The 14,248-nt window shown below is 39.4% G+C and overlaps 1 protein-coding gene across 20 annotated transcripts in view; it reads right to left on the bottom strand.

Annotated features, from left to right (window-relative positions):
• TENM1 (teneurin transmembrane protein 1) overlaps positions 1–14,248 on the bottom strand; it is a 926,028-nt gene that overhangs the window by 134,962 nt on the left and 776,818 nt on the right. For 19 of the 20 annotated variants that reach the window (XM_064159463.1, XM_064159467.1, XM_064159461.1 and 16 more), the window contains 3 exons: positions 8,370–8,522; positions 2,930–3,129; positions 1,299–1,509 (listed from right to left, as the gene is read on the bottom strand). In XM_064159463.1, coding sequence (XP_064015533.1) covers positions 1,299–1,509; positions 2,930–3,129; positions 8,370–8,522 — 564 coding nt within the window. The remainder of the gene's footprint in view (positions 1–1,298; positions 1,510–2,929; positions 3,130–8,369; positions 8,523–14,248) is intronic. The other variant, XM_064159472.1, reaches the window with a different exon arrangement.

The following is a 14,248-nucleotide window of genomic DNA, read 5'->3' as shown; positions in this document are numbered from 1 at the left end:
TGAGGTTAAGTCTAAAGATTCCTGCCTGCAGCATGGCTTTAATAGCTTCATTCTGTAAGACTCTGTCTGTTCTGCTTATTGGCCAGAGAAGAGATGGACAGCTTTTTTATTTACCAAATGTGGAAAGAACCAACTGCAGCATTCAGGTTTTTTGGGGAGGGCATGTTACTAACAATGTAATATTGGTTAAACCCTCCCATATAAACATTGCTGTCTTACACTAGAAATAAACAAAGGGGCTGGTATTTGGATTCTGGGGTATGTCCAGGTTTTATTCTCTTCATAGATGATCCTTATGCTCTGCAAAGATGCTTTGTAAATTGCTTGAATAGCATTTTCTCACACATCATTAATAGAAATCTTCTTGTTAAAGATTCACTTTTCTGAACAGAGTAAATACAAACTATGAAACTGAAAGCACTCATTACAATTCTATCTCAATTTCTAAACTACTTCCCTGCAAGTCCTTTAAAATCTTAGTATTTGAATCACACTGCCTTGCTCTGCAAGGTGTTTATCATCAAGTAAAAATAGCATCCAATTGTTCTGAAGAGCAGATGGCATGTCCATTACTAGTAAAGACATCTTGCTAAACATATGGTAGAACAGGTTAACTAAAGGGCATAGTAGTTAAAATCCTGCAGCAAACCAAGACTGTCATAAATACAACACTTTACCTAAATTTGAATTCCAAAGAAAACTCTTCCTGTGAGTACTGTTCACTAACAACACCTAGAGTTGCAAACATTTGCCCACCTATATGCATCAGAAAGGCAGCAGGGATCTGGTGTGCCACCAGGATGCTGCCTCTTGTATTTGTCTTCTCTGTTCCAAACAAAATGGTGAATCTGAATAAATGTATAAAACAACAGGACCCATCCATCAAACAACAAAAAAGCCAGATCCACAAAAGTTACCTTTTAGGCAACTAAAATACTGGAAACGAGAACTCAGTGGCTGGTAGGATCGATGATTCCCACGTAAACAACGAGGGCAGACAGAATCTTTTACTTTGAGCAATGTAACACAAGAAATTATTCAAGCATTTAAGCTACTGCATAAAAATCTTAATAGACATTCATACTTAACCTGATAACATTCATCTTTAATACACAAATGTTGCTATTTGTCCAATATTGACATAAACATGAATTTGCTCCACTGAGGCTAATTAAGTTGAAATAAAGCATATTTAAGGGAATACTTAAGAGAAGCAGGAATGAAGATCAATGATTTCTTTCCCAATGCAGCCTTCCAATGCAATAATTGGATAACAATTTAATTGTAATTGTTCTTACCAATTGCTGTAGTTAGTACAAACACTTGCTCCACTTTCTTTCCATCATTGTAGAATGCCATATGCCAAGCTCCTTGATCCATATACTCGATGAAACCTGTCTCTTGCAGCGAAGTTAAGATCAGATTCCTGGGAACTTGCTGAGGCTCCTCAGAGTTTTTTGGTTCCTGTTTAATTAACTGTTTTCCATCCATCAGCTTTACAAAATCAAACTGAAATAATAAGGAAAAAAAATGAACCACCTAGCAAATTCTTATGAGTCTAACTCTGCATGTCTTCTTCACACAGGAGTAAATAGCTGACACCTTAAGAGGAACTGCCTAAGTATTCACCACTGTGGACAGTAGTTGCATAACCTAATCTATTTTGCTTCAGTTTCCATATAAGAGGCATTATGGTAGGTAAAAAATTCAGCATCAAAACTTGCAGTTTGCTATGGCAGGCTATATGCAAACTTGGTGCACTAAATACAGTAGATTTTCTTCAAGCATTACACCTCTTTAGTAGGAGTAATCCCAAAATTCCTAAGCTGTAGTGCCTTTGCACACAGTGGTATACATCAAATGCCAAGAATGGATTAAAGAATCTATTGTTCTAGACCAGATTTTCAATAATATCCATATAATCTAAATACATTTAAAATTCATCTTTAAATTTATTAATGCAAATAAGTATCTGCTTTTTACATGGAAGATCTCAATACTCAAGCCAGTTGATGCTGAAAACTTTATGATCAATTAGCCTCAGAGTATCAGAGACGTAAACCTTTCCACGAACTCTTTTCAGAAGCATGCACATTTCTCTAGGTTTTTCTAGGCACATTCAATTTCAGTAAAGTTCAACTCCATCTTAATTAAAGCTGTGTCTTCAGCTGAAGTCAATGGCAGCTAAAGTGCTTTTTTTTAAAACCAAAACTATTATAAATAATATCCAAGGCTGGATTAGATGATCTCCAGAAGGCCCTTCTAAGCAAGCTTTCCATGATTCCATACATAAGTTTATCACACTCTATGGAGTGTGTTCCTGCTATTACAAAGTTGAAAAAAAAAAACTGTAATCCATAGAAAAGACATCTTCATATGCCAAATACATTAAACCTAAAACCCCAAGAGAGCTGAATGTGACTAGCAATATTGCATTTTCTTACTGCTTAGCTAGGTTTTCTCTTGCTAAATCCCTAGGTGAAAACAATATAATCATATTAAAAACCAGAAACAGCTTTTTTTTTTTTTTTCCTTTCCTTCTATTAACTCTTTATACTGACTATAAAATCTCTTTGTTTGAAAAAGTCATAAAGAGATTAAAGCATTTTCAAATGATCTGCTGCTTCATCCCACTGTACCTGCAATGAAGATGCTGGAGCCAGACAATGACACAGTGTGTGCTAGTCCAGCCCTTCTGGGCAGTCACATCACTGTGGTCAAACCTTTGATACAACACCACCCCTTCCTCTGAGAGGGCATGGTTTGAGCACAAGGCTAAAGCTCAGCAAAAAAAGGGACAGACAGACTGCTTTTTGGGGTTGCAGCCAGTCCCCTTCCTGCATCTTGCTTTGAAAGTGTATTGTCACCATTAATATCCACTGCTGGTGGAAAACGTGAACATGACAGAACTAGTATTACTGCTAATTACCTGAGTGTGAGTAGGTGGAATGTTTCTTCTGCCATAAATTCCCAGCAGAGAATCCTTTGCCAGTGAGATGTTAAATTTCAGGTACACAGGGTGGTGTATAGTGATCTGAAAGCGCCAGAATAAACCAGGGGGGATGGTCTGCATGACTTGTGATCCAACCTCGACTTCTCCTGTGTCTATGGCTCGTCCCTTCTGAAACACTGATTTTCCAGAGACAAACAAGACAAGCACATGTGTATTCATGGTGGATGAAGGTCACATGATATAAACATGCCTTAGGTATACCAGGATATATCGAAACCAATCTCTAAACAGAGAGCATTTCACTGAAGTCATCATATTTTTTAATTCAGCAAGTTGAAAAATAGAAATAAATATGTGGGCAGTATTTACAAAACCAGGTGCCAATGGGCTTTTTTTGCCCTGGGCATCTTGGAATGAACATCAAGAAGTGCTGCTGCATAAACTATGCTCTTTACCTATCAGCTATGCAAATAAACCCCATTCAACTGAGAATGCACATGGAGATGGCAGCAGGAAACCTTCCTCTAGTACACATTTCAGACGAGTGCTGAATGCTCTTTGCATAAGCTATGCAAATGGATACCAGTGAGGGCAGAAAATCCATCACACTTGGTACCTTAGAGTCCATGTCCAAAGTCCAGATTTCTATTAATCACCATTCCTAATGATTGTATTGTAACAGTGATAATCTAGTCCTGCTGAAATAAAGAACATCTGTTTTAGCTTGGTCTTTCTGCATGAAAGCCTAACAAGTGCATGAGGATAGGGACAGGCAATCTGAAGAGAAAACTGGCATGATTTCATACTGAGTAACAATAAACTTGCAGACCTCTACAATATGTAACTTCACACATGGGTATGAGAAAGCTGAAATAGAAAGGGAAATGGAATGCATAAAGAAGACACTGCCAAACCAAACTGAAGCTGGCTTGCTTTGCTGGCTTGTATCACCATGTCTATTTTAGAGCCTGTCTGTGATCAGCATCGCGACATGCTGCAAATCACTGACCCAATCCTCCTAATATCTAAACTAATCCCAGTCTATGTTTTTCAAAACTCACTTGTATTTCCATATCTTCTCTCAACTACAAAGAGGAGCAGGGTGGTGTGCTACACTGGAGGAAGAACCAAAAGAAGACTGAATTCAGCAGTCACAATATCACAGTATCATCAGGGTTGGAAGAGAACTCACAGATCATCAAGTCCAACCCTTTACCACAGAGCTCAAGGCTAGACCATGGCACCAAGTGCCACATCCTTTATTTCACTCCCATACCACAGTGAAGAACGAAGAGGAGCAATCAAAGTGACTTGGAGCCTCATCTTTCACAATAAGGCAGGTAACTATGTATTGCAACATAATGTACACGAAATTCAGAAAGCAATGAAAACAGCAACAGCAAAGCGAGGGCCAGCATTATCCTGAACGTATTAACACCACCGATCCTCAGTGGGATCTTACACGGGCTTTAAGTAGCACAGGAAGTACTTAGCATCCTTAATGAAAAGAGATTTAATTTACAAGGCAGGAGAAATCCTCGGGGCACCAGATCTTCCAGCTTTACGGCTGCTTTGTGTCACCAAACCTACAGCAAGAACTAGGAGCTGACTTTTTAACACCTTAGCACGTGAAAGCCTCTATTTTTAGAGCACAGAATTTGCAATCTAAAATTCTAAAAATACACCTGTTACTTTGTGAGTTACAACAAATCCAAATCACTGCTTTAACAGTGATCTTGGCGAGACTACTTCTGTTCAATTTGCTTCAAGAAAAAAAAGTCCTGAATGTTGAGTTTTGAAAAGAGGATTAAACTTCCCATGTTGGGCAATCAAAGTGGATCCCTTCCCACTTCAATTCATACAAAATCCTACTTGGCTGATGCAAATTTAGAAACCTTTCCCCCTATTTCCAGTACTCCAGAGATATTAAGTCTTAATGACTCTTTGCAAGCAATTTCCCTGGGTTAAGTAAAACACCAAGGAACTTTTTGGTGATATTGACAAATGGTAATTAATGTGATTCAATTACTAGACAGTAGAGCACTAAGTAAAAAGTCAAGGATACAGTATTGTTTTTGGAGTTAATGGGATTACTGCTCAGTGCTCAAGGTCCTCTAAAACACAGTAACTGATTCTTAGTTTGTTAAAGTGAGAAGGCCTGATTCTTTGTTGGAAATAAAAAAGCATTATATCAGGAACTATTTTCACTAATTGATGTCATCAAATTAGACTTAATACCCTGCTAAGTGTTGCTGGGCTCAAAGCAACATCTCTTGAGTTTTTCCACATTTGGCTGAAAATACTTTTGCTTTAGGAACAATTTTATGTAATCTTTAAAAAAAAACAGATGTCCTTAGATTTATTTTTATATCATTACCTGGGAAAGAAGTGACTGCTGCTGTTCACAATGAGAACATAAGAATCTATCTATTACCTACCACCTACTGAAAGTCTTCAGTCACAGCACCTCTACCTTTCAAGGACTATCGTTTTTAGACAACCACCTGGCATGAAAAGGCTCCTGTAAGAGCCATAACTGAAGTGCATGTTTTTTGTACTCCCTAAACCCTGCTGTCATCTTTATAGGAAAATAACTTAGCTCTGTTTCAATGCTTAATTGAATTAAGCTGGTATCTGGCTGCACAAAAAGCATCTGAAGATCCACTATCACAGACTATCCTTGTATATTTCCCTGCTTTTCCTTGACAAAAGTCTGAAATGAACTTTAAAAATAACAGTGCTGCAACATAAGTTCTGCTCTTGTTCTAAAAACATCCTTGCCACAACAACATTTCTCTTATGATGAAGTACCATTTAATTGTCTATACTCAACTCCTTCTACAGCTTCCAGTTCTGACAATCAGTATTAATTCTGTCCCATTCTTTCTAAGCACACTTTCCTTGCCAGTCTAAACCAGAAGATAGATTCCTAATCACAGCTTTCTCCTGTCCTTAAGAAAGTAAAACTCTCAACAGCATGGTGCCAATTATCTTCACAAGCAAGTACCCATATGCTGATTATTACTGATCCTGAAACAATCAATCTCCTTGTACTCCCCTGGTAAATACCAGCATCAATAGGATGTCTGAGTTTTTAATCACATTACTACACATTAAAATGTTAACTCATAGCCGTGGGTCACTGTGTTATAAAGTGACTTCTTAAAGAAATCTGACTTGCTGGTTTGTAAACTTGATTTTCATTAAAAGATTAGTTAAAATACATGCTTTCAAGGTCTGGAAAAGCATTCTGTTCTGCTGCACTGAGCTGGGAAAATCAGAGGTCATAACATCTGATAGTAGTTCTTTATCCCTGTGAAATCACATCAGAGGCAAAGTATCAACTTTCTGTGGTATCCTGCTGTAGTAATAAAAGTTTCCAAATCCTCCTTCCAAGCACATCTACGTGGAGAATTTGTTACGACCAGTGGGAATAAAATCACTGACATACATGAAAAGAGATGGAAAGAAAAACAAACAGGAAAAACTAGCTACAGCCAGACTATGCATGTACTAATGCCTGACACAAAGCCACTAAGTGGTTCTTCTTCTGTTTTCCCAATTGTATACTTCATGATAGCACAATCTCTGGATTTCAGGTTACCCTCAAAAGGTGATAGGGGCAAGTGGGACAAAGTCAAGCTATACTTGTGATTGACCCCTGAAGCTGCTGAATAAGCACTTGGTGAAGTGCCTCTGCTATCACAGCCTCCCCCGGTGCTTTAGTGATGTGGCTGAATTGTGTAGCTGCTCAAGACATTGGGATTGTATGGAGCAGGGAAGGTGGCTGAGTATTTTACCTACTACACTGAACTTCTACTCACTTATATTCTTTTATCTATTTCCAAGCATCTAATTTTTAAGATTTCTGATGTTTTTTTCCTGCATATTCTCCTCTGGAAGTCAAATGATTTGGAAGAGCTTTTATTAAATCTGTAATATGTTGACTTGATTGAATGCAGTTAAGAAAACTATTTAAGGTATTTTCCATGGTGTATCAGGCCAAAAAGACTAAAGTGGATAAAACATTTGCCACTACTCACTACCAAGCCATTGTAAAAGACAAAATAACGGATAACATCATCATTGTCTCCTGACATATATTTCTATTGCCCATTTATCTAATATGATCTCTATCCAGTTGTGCCACATTGATTTTTAAGACTATTTATGAGAGATGTAATCTTCTTTCTGGACTGACTGGTACACCAATGTCTCACTTTGTCTCATACTTACAGTCACAGATCTTACTCGGCATACACAAAATCAGATCTCTGCCCTGCTCCAAAATTTGAAAGTATTGGGAACCTCCTATCATCACAGAACTCTCAGCACAATTTTACCTTGCTCCTAGCAACTGGAAAGACTAGGGTTTATGTTCTACTCCCATTCACACTCTGGTTTAATCTGATTGATCCACTTTATCTGAGTATCATAAAGAGAAATGGGAGGGCCAACTGCCCCTTACAGTCAGAAAATATCACTATGGTGGCCAAGGTAAAGCACAAGCTAGAGCTTGTGTAACTAATATTGGAGTAGATGATCAGATGACATTAAATGACAGGTTTTTTAGAGACAGGAATTGAGCATCTCAGTCACAGTCTTGCTCTCTGTTTCACATTGCTGGCTGCACTATCCATTCCCTTCCTATGCCAGCTCCAGCACTTCTCTGCCCCTACCAAGGAGCTGATTCAGCTACTCACGTGGCAGAAGACTATTTGTTTTTTTTGATTAAGCTATTTTCTGCTGCCATAGTGACCTGACATGCCTTAGTCAATCCCAGCAGCGGACAAAAAGACACAGGGAGCTGCACAGGGAAGGAGCAGGGGCAGAGCAGGACTGTGCCCCTGGCAGAAGGGAGCTGCTGGGCTAGCTCAGGCACTTTGTGAAACCTCAGTGGATTCCTGCAAGCTGATTCACTCTGACTGGTTAAGCCATGATGTGACAGAATGCTGTATTTTAGCTTACGCCTTCAACAACTGGATGTCTCTAAAAGCTTCTACCCTTCTGCTTTCTCTGACCTGTCAGTATGAAGGGTGTCACTTTGCCCAAGACTGCCTTTGGCCAGTAAGACAGAGATGGCATCAAGACCTCTCACAAATGGGAATGAGGTGAAGACAGTCTCACCTTTCCTGTCTTAAGATAGAAGCCAGATGCTCCAATCTCTCTTCTCTCACAAATGAAGAGCAATTATTTTGCTATTGAACTTTACCTGCCTAAGGCATGGGTTGGTTCCTAATTTTACTAAGTGTTTTGCTGAAAGAAACAATCTGGTTATGGTTTTTCATATATGTTTTAAGACCATATTAGAACACATAAATCTTGAACTCAAAATGCTGTCAAACTGTAGCCAATACAGAATCTGAACAGTAGTATTGTTTAAGTATTCCTAATCTGTCTCCTCACTCACACATACCTTTTTTTTCTGCTTTATCAGAAACTTTTCCTCCAATTGGTGAGTAAGTAGTATCCATGGATTCTGTTCCTTTATTTCCTTTGCTAACTCCATTTTCATACAGCTGCCCTTCCACAGGCTGCAGTTGCCAGGTTAAACCAAACAAGTGTACTGCTGCAAAAGAACGAAGATGAGTTAATTAGTGTCTAAGGTACAGCACCTTCAGACAGACTAAGGAAGAGTGCTATGACCCACTTTCTGCAAAGTCAAGTATTACTTTGTTCAGTCAGTGATAGTTCAGAATTTCAAGGGGTCTAATGAGCAATTTACTATTTTACCTTAAAACTCAATGCTTAATTAGTTTCCACACTTTCTTTTGGAGCTCAGCCAGGTCAAGGTGATGAATTTCTACAGCATTCAATGAAAAAACTTGCAATTAAAAGGATAACAATTGAATTAATTTAATATCGTATGACAGATTCTAATGCTACATCAATGTTGCCCCTCAGCTTTCAACTGTTGAAGAGCTCAGTTTGTTAACACAGACACGAAGCAAAACTTCCCACCTTTCCAAAGCAGTTCTAAGTGAAACTGTGCCTGCTTCATTCCCAAACCTTTTCATTTAGATTAAGCATTAGTAAAAACACGGACTCCATAGACTTACTCTGCAATTACACTGCAGATAAAGAATTGGCTCTAGATCAAACCCACATGCAATTATTCTACAACACACCGACAGAAATATAGTTGTTATTTATGTATGCACTGCAAAATATACTGAATTCATCCTTTTATGAAGTTATAAACTAACCTTATTACCATTCATGGGGGGTTGCCTGCACTGCCATTCACTTTTTCTGCTTTCCTTTCAGTTGTTTCTGACCTGAGGCACTGAAGGATGGCAGGAGGACAGCAACATCGGATCTTATTTTAAGCATAATATGATAATACTGCAGTCGTTCTAGACAATTACCTAGGTCTTACTGAGGAGGGTAAATTCTTCCAAGGAAGCACTGAAGTAACTCAGCAGGGAGGACTGATGACCCAGTAAAATATGGATTGAAGATACCCCCCACAGAGGAGCTGAAACTGTCACATAAAGAGCAAAACTCAAGTAGCAGGCTCTTTACCCACATGCAGCAGTTTGCAATGACCAGAATCTGCCCACAGTGGGAGCCTAAAAAGTAACATATTTTATTTTCCTGAATCATAGAATGGTTTAGGTTGGAAGAGACCTTAAAGATCACCAAGTTCCAACTCCGTTGTCAGGGGCATAGACAGTTTCTACTTCCAGGGAGGGGGCAATCTGCTGCACTGCCTCACCACCCTCACTGTGAAGAATTTGTTTCTTATACCTAATCTAAATCTACCCTCTTTTACTTTAAATCCATTATCCTTTGTCCTATCACTACACACCCCTGTAAAAAGTCCCTTTCCAGCCTTTTTGAAGGCCCCTATACTGGAAGGAACCCTGACTCTCCCAAGAAATAGTGTGATCAAGAACAGGTTGTGCATTTAGAAAGTACATTGTTTTCTTCTGCAGTTGCACATACTTTAAGGATAAGATCTCAATACAAAGAGGGAACCTGGAGCCTATTATGTATTTCCTATGTGTTTGCTCGCAAGCCTCCCTCACACATTGACAATGCAAATTATAAAGCAAAACCCCACACCCTGAATGGGTTCTGGGCAAAAGCTTGCCAAAACTACCACACAAATGCAAAGCTGCCAATCTACAGCCTCTAATTCCCCATCCCTGCACTCCTGGATCACCCCCTGCAGATAAATGATCCAAATCAAGCAAATGAGGACATTTCTGTCGGATTAGTGAGGTGACAGTATTTGTGACACATTCATAATTTTTATATTGGCTTCAGGAGAAGAGAGCCAAATTTACTGACTATCCAACTACTGCTTCACCAGCAGATCTGGGCTCTGAAGATACACCACTGGGCAGTAAATTCTCATTTCCCAGAAGAGGCATCAAAAGCTTAGTCTGGTGTTAGTGGTGAGATCTCAGGTCAGAGACTGGCCTGAACTGCTTCAAGTTCTATGGACTTGAAATCCTCATGGAACCACACTCATTCTTTGAAAAGGGTCTTGACCTGGGTGATAACACAGATCTAAGCTCTGATCTTTGAGGTTATTAATGCAAGACAGATTACTTCCAAATACAGAAGGTACAAGAAAACTCAACACACCTTGACATCTCTACAGCAAGTAGCTCTTGCTCCTGGATTAAGCTTCTGAACCTCATTATTATTTAAAGAGGTAATAGTAACAAAAAGGAACAAAGTTCAATGTGACTTATAACTAATGAATGTGTATATCATTTATACTAATGCAAATAATTATATCAGCAATTGAAACATCAGCACTGGAAGCAAAAAATAACTGCACACATCAATAAGCTTTTAGTGGTTACAAAATCATGACGATAATCTAGCTGCTTTCTTACACTGCTTCCATTGTTGCCATTATTCATTTCTTAGGACAGCATATGCACGTGCTGCAGATGGTACATCACAAGGCAAGGACTGGATATGTAGCACACCCTTCTTTCACCTATGTCTTTCCTAGATTACATACACTACCCTTTTTGTCATCCACTCACACCAATTTGAATAGTTTGCTTGCTTTGTTTTCCTCGAGGCTGAGGAAGAGCTGTAATTTGTCTAGTTCGTGCCAAAGCTTGGCAAGCCAGCAAACCTATTTGTATAGCTGTTTGACAGTCAGTTTCCTTCCTGAGAAACACCAGCTGCAGTGGAGTTTCTGTCAGCCTTGGACTTCCAGGCTGTGGGAGATGACACAAGATATCTGTGGTTGTTTGGGCTAGATTTCTAGCTCAGACATAAAAATATTTGGGAGAAATTTAGAAGTGGAAGCTCTGAGTGGAGAAGTGAACATTCTAGGGATAGGCCATATAATGGCAACAATGGATAAGTTAATATAATTTCACTGGAGCATCAAGAGCTTCATGTCTGGAAGCACACCGTGTACCTTCCCCTTGCAGCTTCTGCTGTATCCACTGCTATCTTACCCCACTGCTGTTTTGGCTGCTGCTGCTTTTGCTGCTTCGCCACCACTTCACCTCTTCCCCATCTTCCTTAAGGTTGTTCTATTTCTGTAGTAGTTTATTCTCCTTATACTGTTGTACTTAAACTATAAGAAATATAATTTCATTTTCCCCTGACTTTCCAAAAATCCACGTTGTAGTGAGTTTATCCTACAGGTGGAGGAATCCATCCTAACCTGGGGCAGTCCTGTAGACCAGCTTCATGTCAAAGAATGTGGAAGACTGAGCATTTGAACAACAAAGCACACTGCCAAGAAAATGAGGTCTGCTTGAATTAAACTGAGTGGCTTCTATCACTGTAGAAAACTGGTCATCTTGCAGGCTACAGCTCTTGAGAAATTACCCTCAGATCCACATATCATTCTAGTAATAACCAGAGCACATACACCAGAAAAGCCATTAATTCTTAGACCCTTTTCAGAAGCTAACTACAGGGAATAGCAAATATTTATTTAGCAGACACAGAGCCTTACCTTGCCTCTTCATCTCCTGTGATACTTTTCTTTTACCTGGGGTATACATAATTGCTACAAAGCTCGTGTTTCCTACAACATATGTACATCATGTTTTAAATATAGAGATTCTTCACCAAATAAGATGAAATAAACCTCAAATCTCTCTCTCTCAAGTCTCTTTAGAAATAAGTAGGCATGTACTGAATTTCATTAGAAAGCTCAAAAGAACTTCTCTTTTTGAGTCATTCTCTCAGATTTTTCTAGTGCTTTTCTGGAAAGAAAGTTCTGTGCAGTTCAGGAGTGGGCCACAATGCCATTTCCCACAGCACAAACCCACTTCTAAGAGTCTCAGCTGAATGTCCCTCGTGTAGTTCACAGGTACATGACTCTACTCCACAGACCAACTAGACAATGACGCCATCACTCTGTCCAGCTTAGGAGTGGTCTGGGTAAAATGAAGGAGGGAGATTCACTGTCTGATGAAGGTCTCTGCCCTTTCCTCAAAGTTCAGCCTTCCAGACTGATGTTTCGACAAAAAGACCTTGACTGCAGACTGGCTGCTGACTAACAGTGCCAGATCCCACCACTGTGACTAAAGACACAGCACTGGAGGCAGCTCGAGTTGCCACAGAACACAAAGACCAGCCTTTGAGGTTTGCTGACAACATCAGTACTACAGAAGACGCAAAAATTACTTTGGCTCTGCTGACCTGCTCCAGAAAAATTCTGCAAGGAGATACTCTGTACTCCCCAGCACCTAAAATACCTCAGCTACTAGTAGGGTGTACCATGTCATTGGTAAGCAAAATCCAAGGACCAGGCAAGCAGAGAAGAAATATCTTGTTAGCAGCATTAGAATGGTTCACAATTGGAAAATGACACTGCAAGTTAGATGGGGATGTGATGAGTCAGAGCCCTCAACACCCTCTCATCTGGATCTAGCTGAACCTCTCTGAAAAATGAGGGCAAATATTCTTCCTGTTGTAGCAATTATGCTTCTTTACTTGACATTCTTAATCTTCCAACTTGATTTCTCAGTTTCCTTGGTTCCCCCACCCTACTGCAAAGCTCACCTAAAAAGATACTCTTGGCTTATCTGAGCCCCCAGTATATTCCCCCTTCTAACATTACACTACTACTTTGCTCTGTGCTATTTATGAGTTGTATTCAGTCACAAGCAGAGTTGTACATTGATTTCACTGAGGTCATCTGGAGGCAGCAGAGTATATTTGGAGGCAAAACGTGACCCTCTATGTCATGTTTGGAGATGGAGCTCACACGATGGATACCACCATGGTTATATTTCATTGGCATTTTATTAGATGGCCCAGTTCAATTCAAAGTTTCAGACAAAATTGTAACAGAAAAGTGGACACACTTTTTTTTTTAAAGATATATCATGAATGTTATTGCAGATGCTAAATTTGCAAGAGTCTGTAGTCAGTGGAGCTAAAGAGACTGGAAGATGACACAGGACTATCAAAAACTAAGCCTCTTGCTCAATGCTGCTGTCCTGGCCAGGCTGCACAGGGCAGCTGCTCAGGGCAACTTTAAACGACCTTTCTTTTAAACATAGTAAACTCTACTTGTAGTACAGAGCTTTCCTTGGTTAATTTATTATGCTTCTTAGGTAAAAAATAATTATTAGGTATAAAACAGATCTCTTGCAGGAAAAGATAAATTATTTAAAGGCCTATATCTTCTACCCTTCCCATAAATTTTCTTCATGGAAGAAGGAGATGAAAAGCTAGTGTGACTTTATGCTGCCTAAGGGATTTTCTCTATCCAGAGGCAGGCTTTTGGTTGCTTCACATTACTGCTCTAAGTGAAAGCAGTTGGGTTCTGTTCACAACCAAAGCTTGGGTCTTTACCTCTGCAGTAAATGGCCAGATTGCTTATTTTGACCAGCCTTTAAATAAACCAAACCGATGCTCTTGCAGATAAAACTAACTCAAGTCCCACAGTTCTGCGACATCCTCGAGTAAACATTCCAAACAAATAAATAAGCATTTTTTTCAGAACTTGCTTTGTAAACTGCATTAACCCACCATCTGCTATGAAGCCAATGATCTAATTTAATTTATTCTTATCTACCTTCTGTGTAAGCACAGCTTGTCAACTCCTGTGCTACACGTTTGGCAGAATATGAATAAAAAGCTTGGCTCCAGCGCAAAAGAGGCTCTTAGTAGTGAGGAGATGTCAAAAAAGTCCCATGCAATAAGTACTTATCTGCCTGCAAGATGAACTTCAGAGGACAAAAAATCCTTCCAAAGCGAAAGTGTCTCCAAATTGCTGACCTCCACTAAAGGCTCTCCTTTATCTTTCTCTGCTGTTCCCAGTTATTTTACAAAACCTCAGTAGATCATCCC

This window comes from Pogoniulus pusillus, chromosome 19, assembly GCF_015220805.1.
Source record: "Pogoniulus pusillus isolate bPogPus1 chromosome 19, bPogPus1.pri, whole genome shotgun sequence".
Classification (NCBI taxonomy): Eukaryota; Metazoa; Chordata; class Aves; order Piciformes; family Lybiidae; genus Pogoniulus; species Pogoniulus pusillus.
The sequence above is the reverse complement of the archived record's forward strand: the minus strand, read 5'-3'. Positions and strand labels throughout refer to the sequence as shown.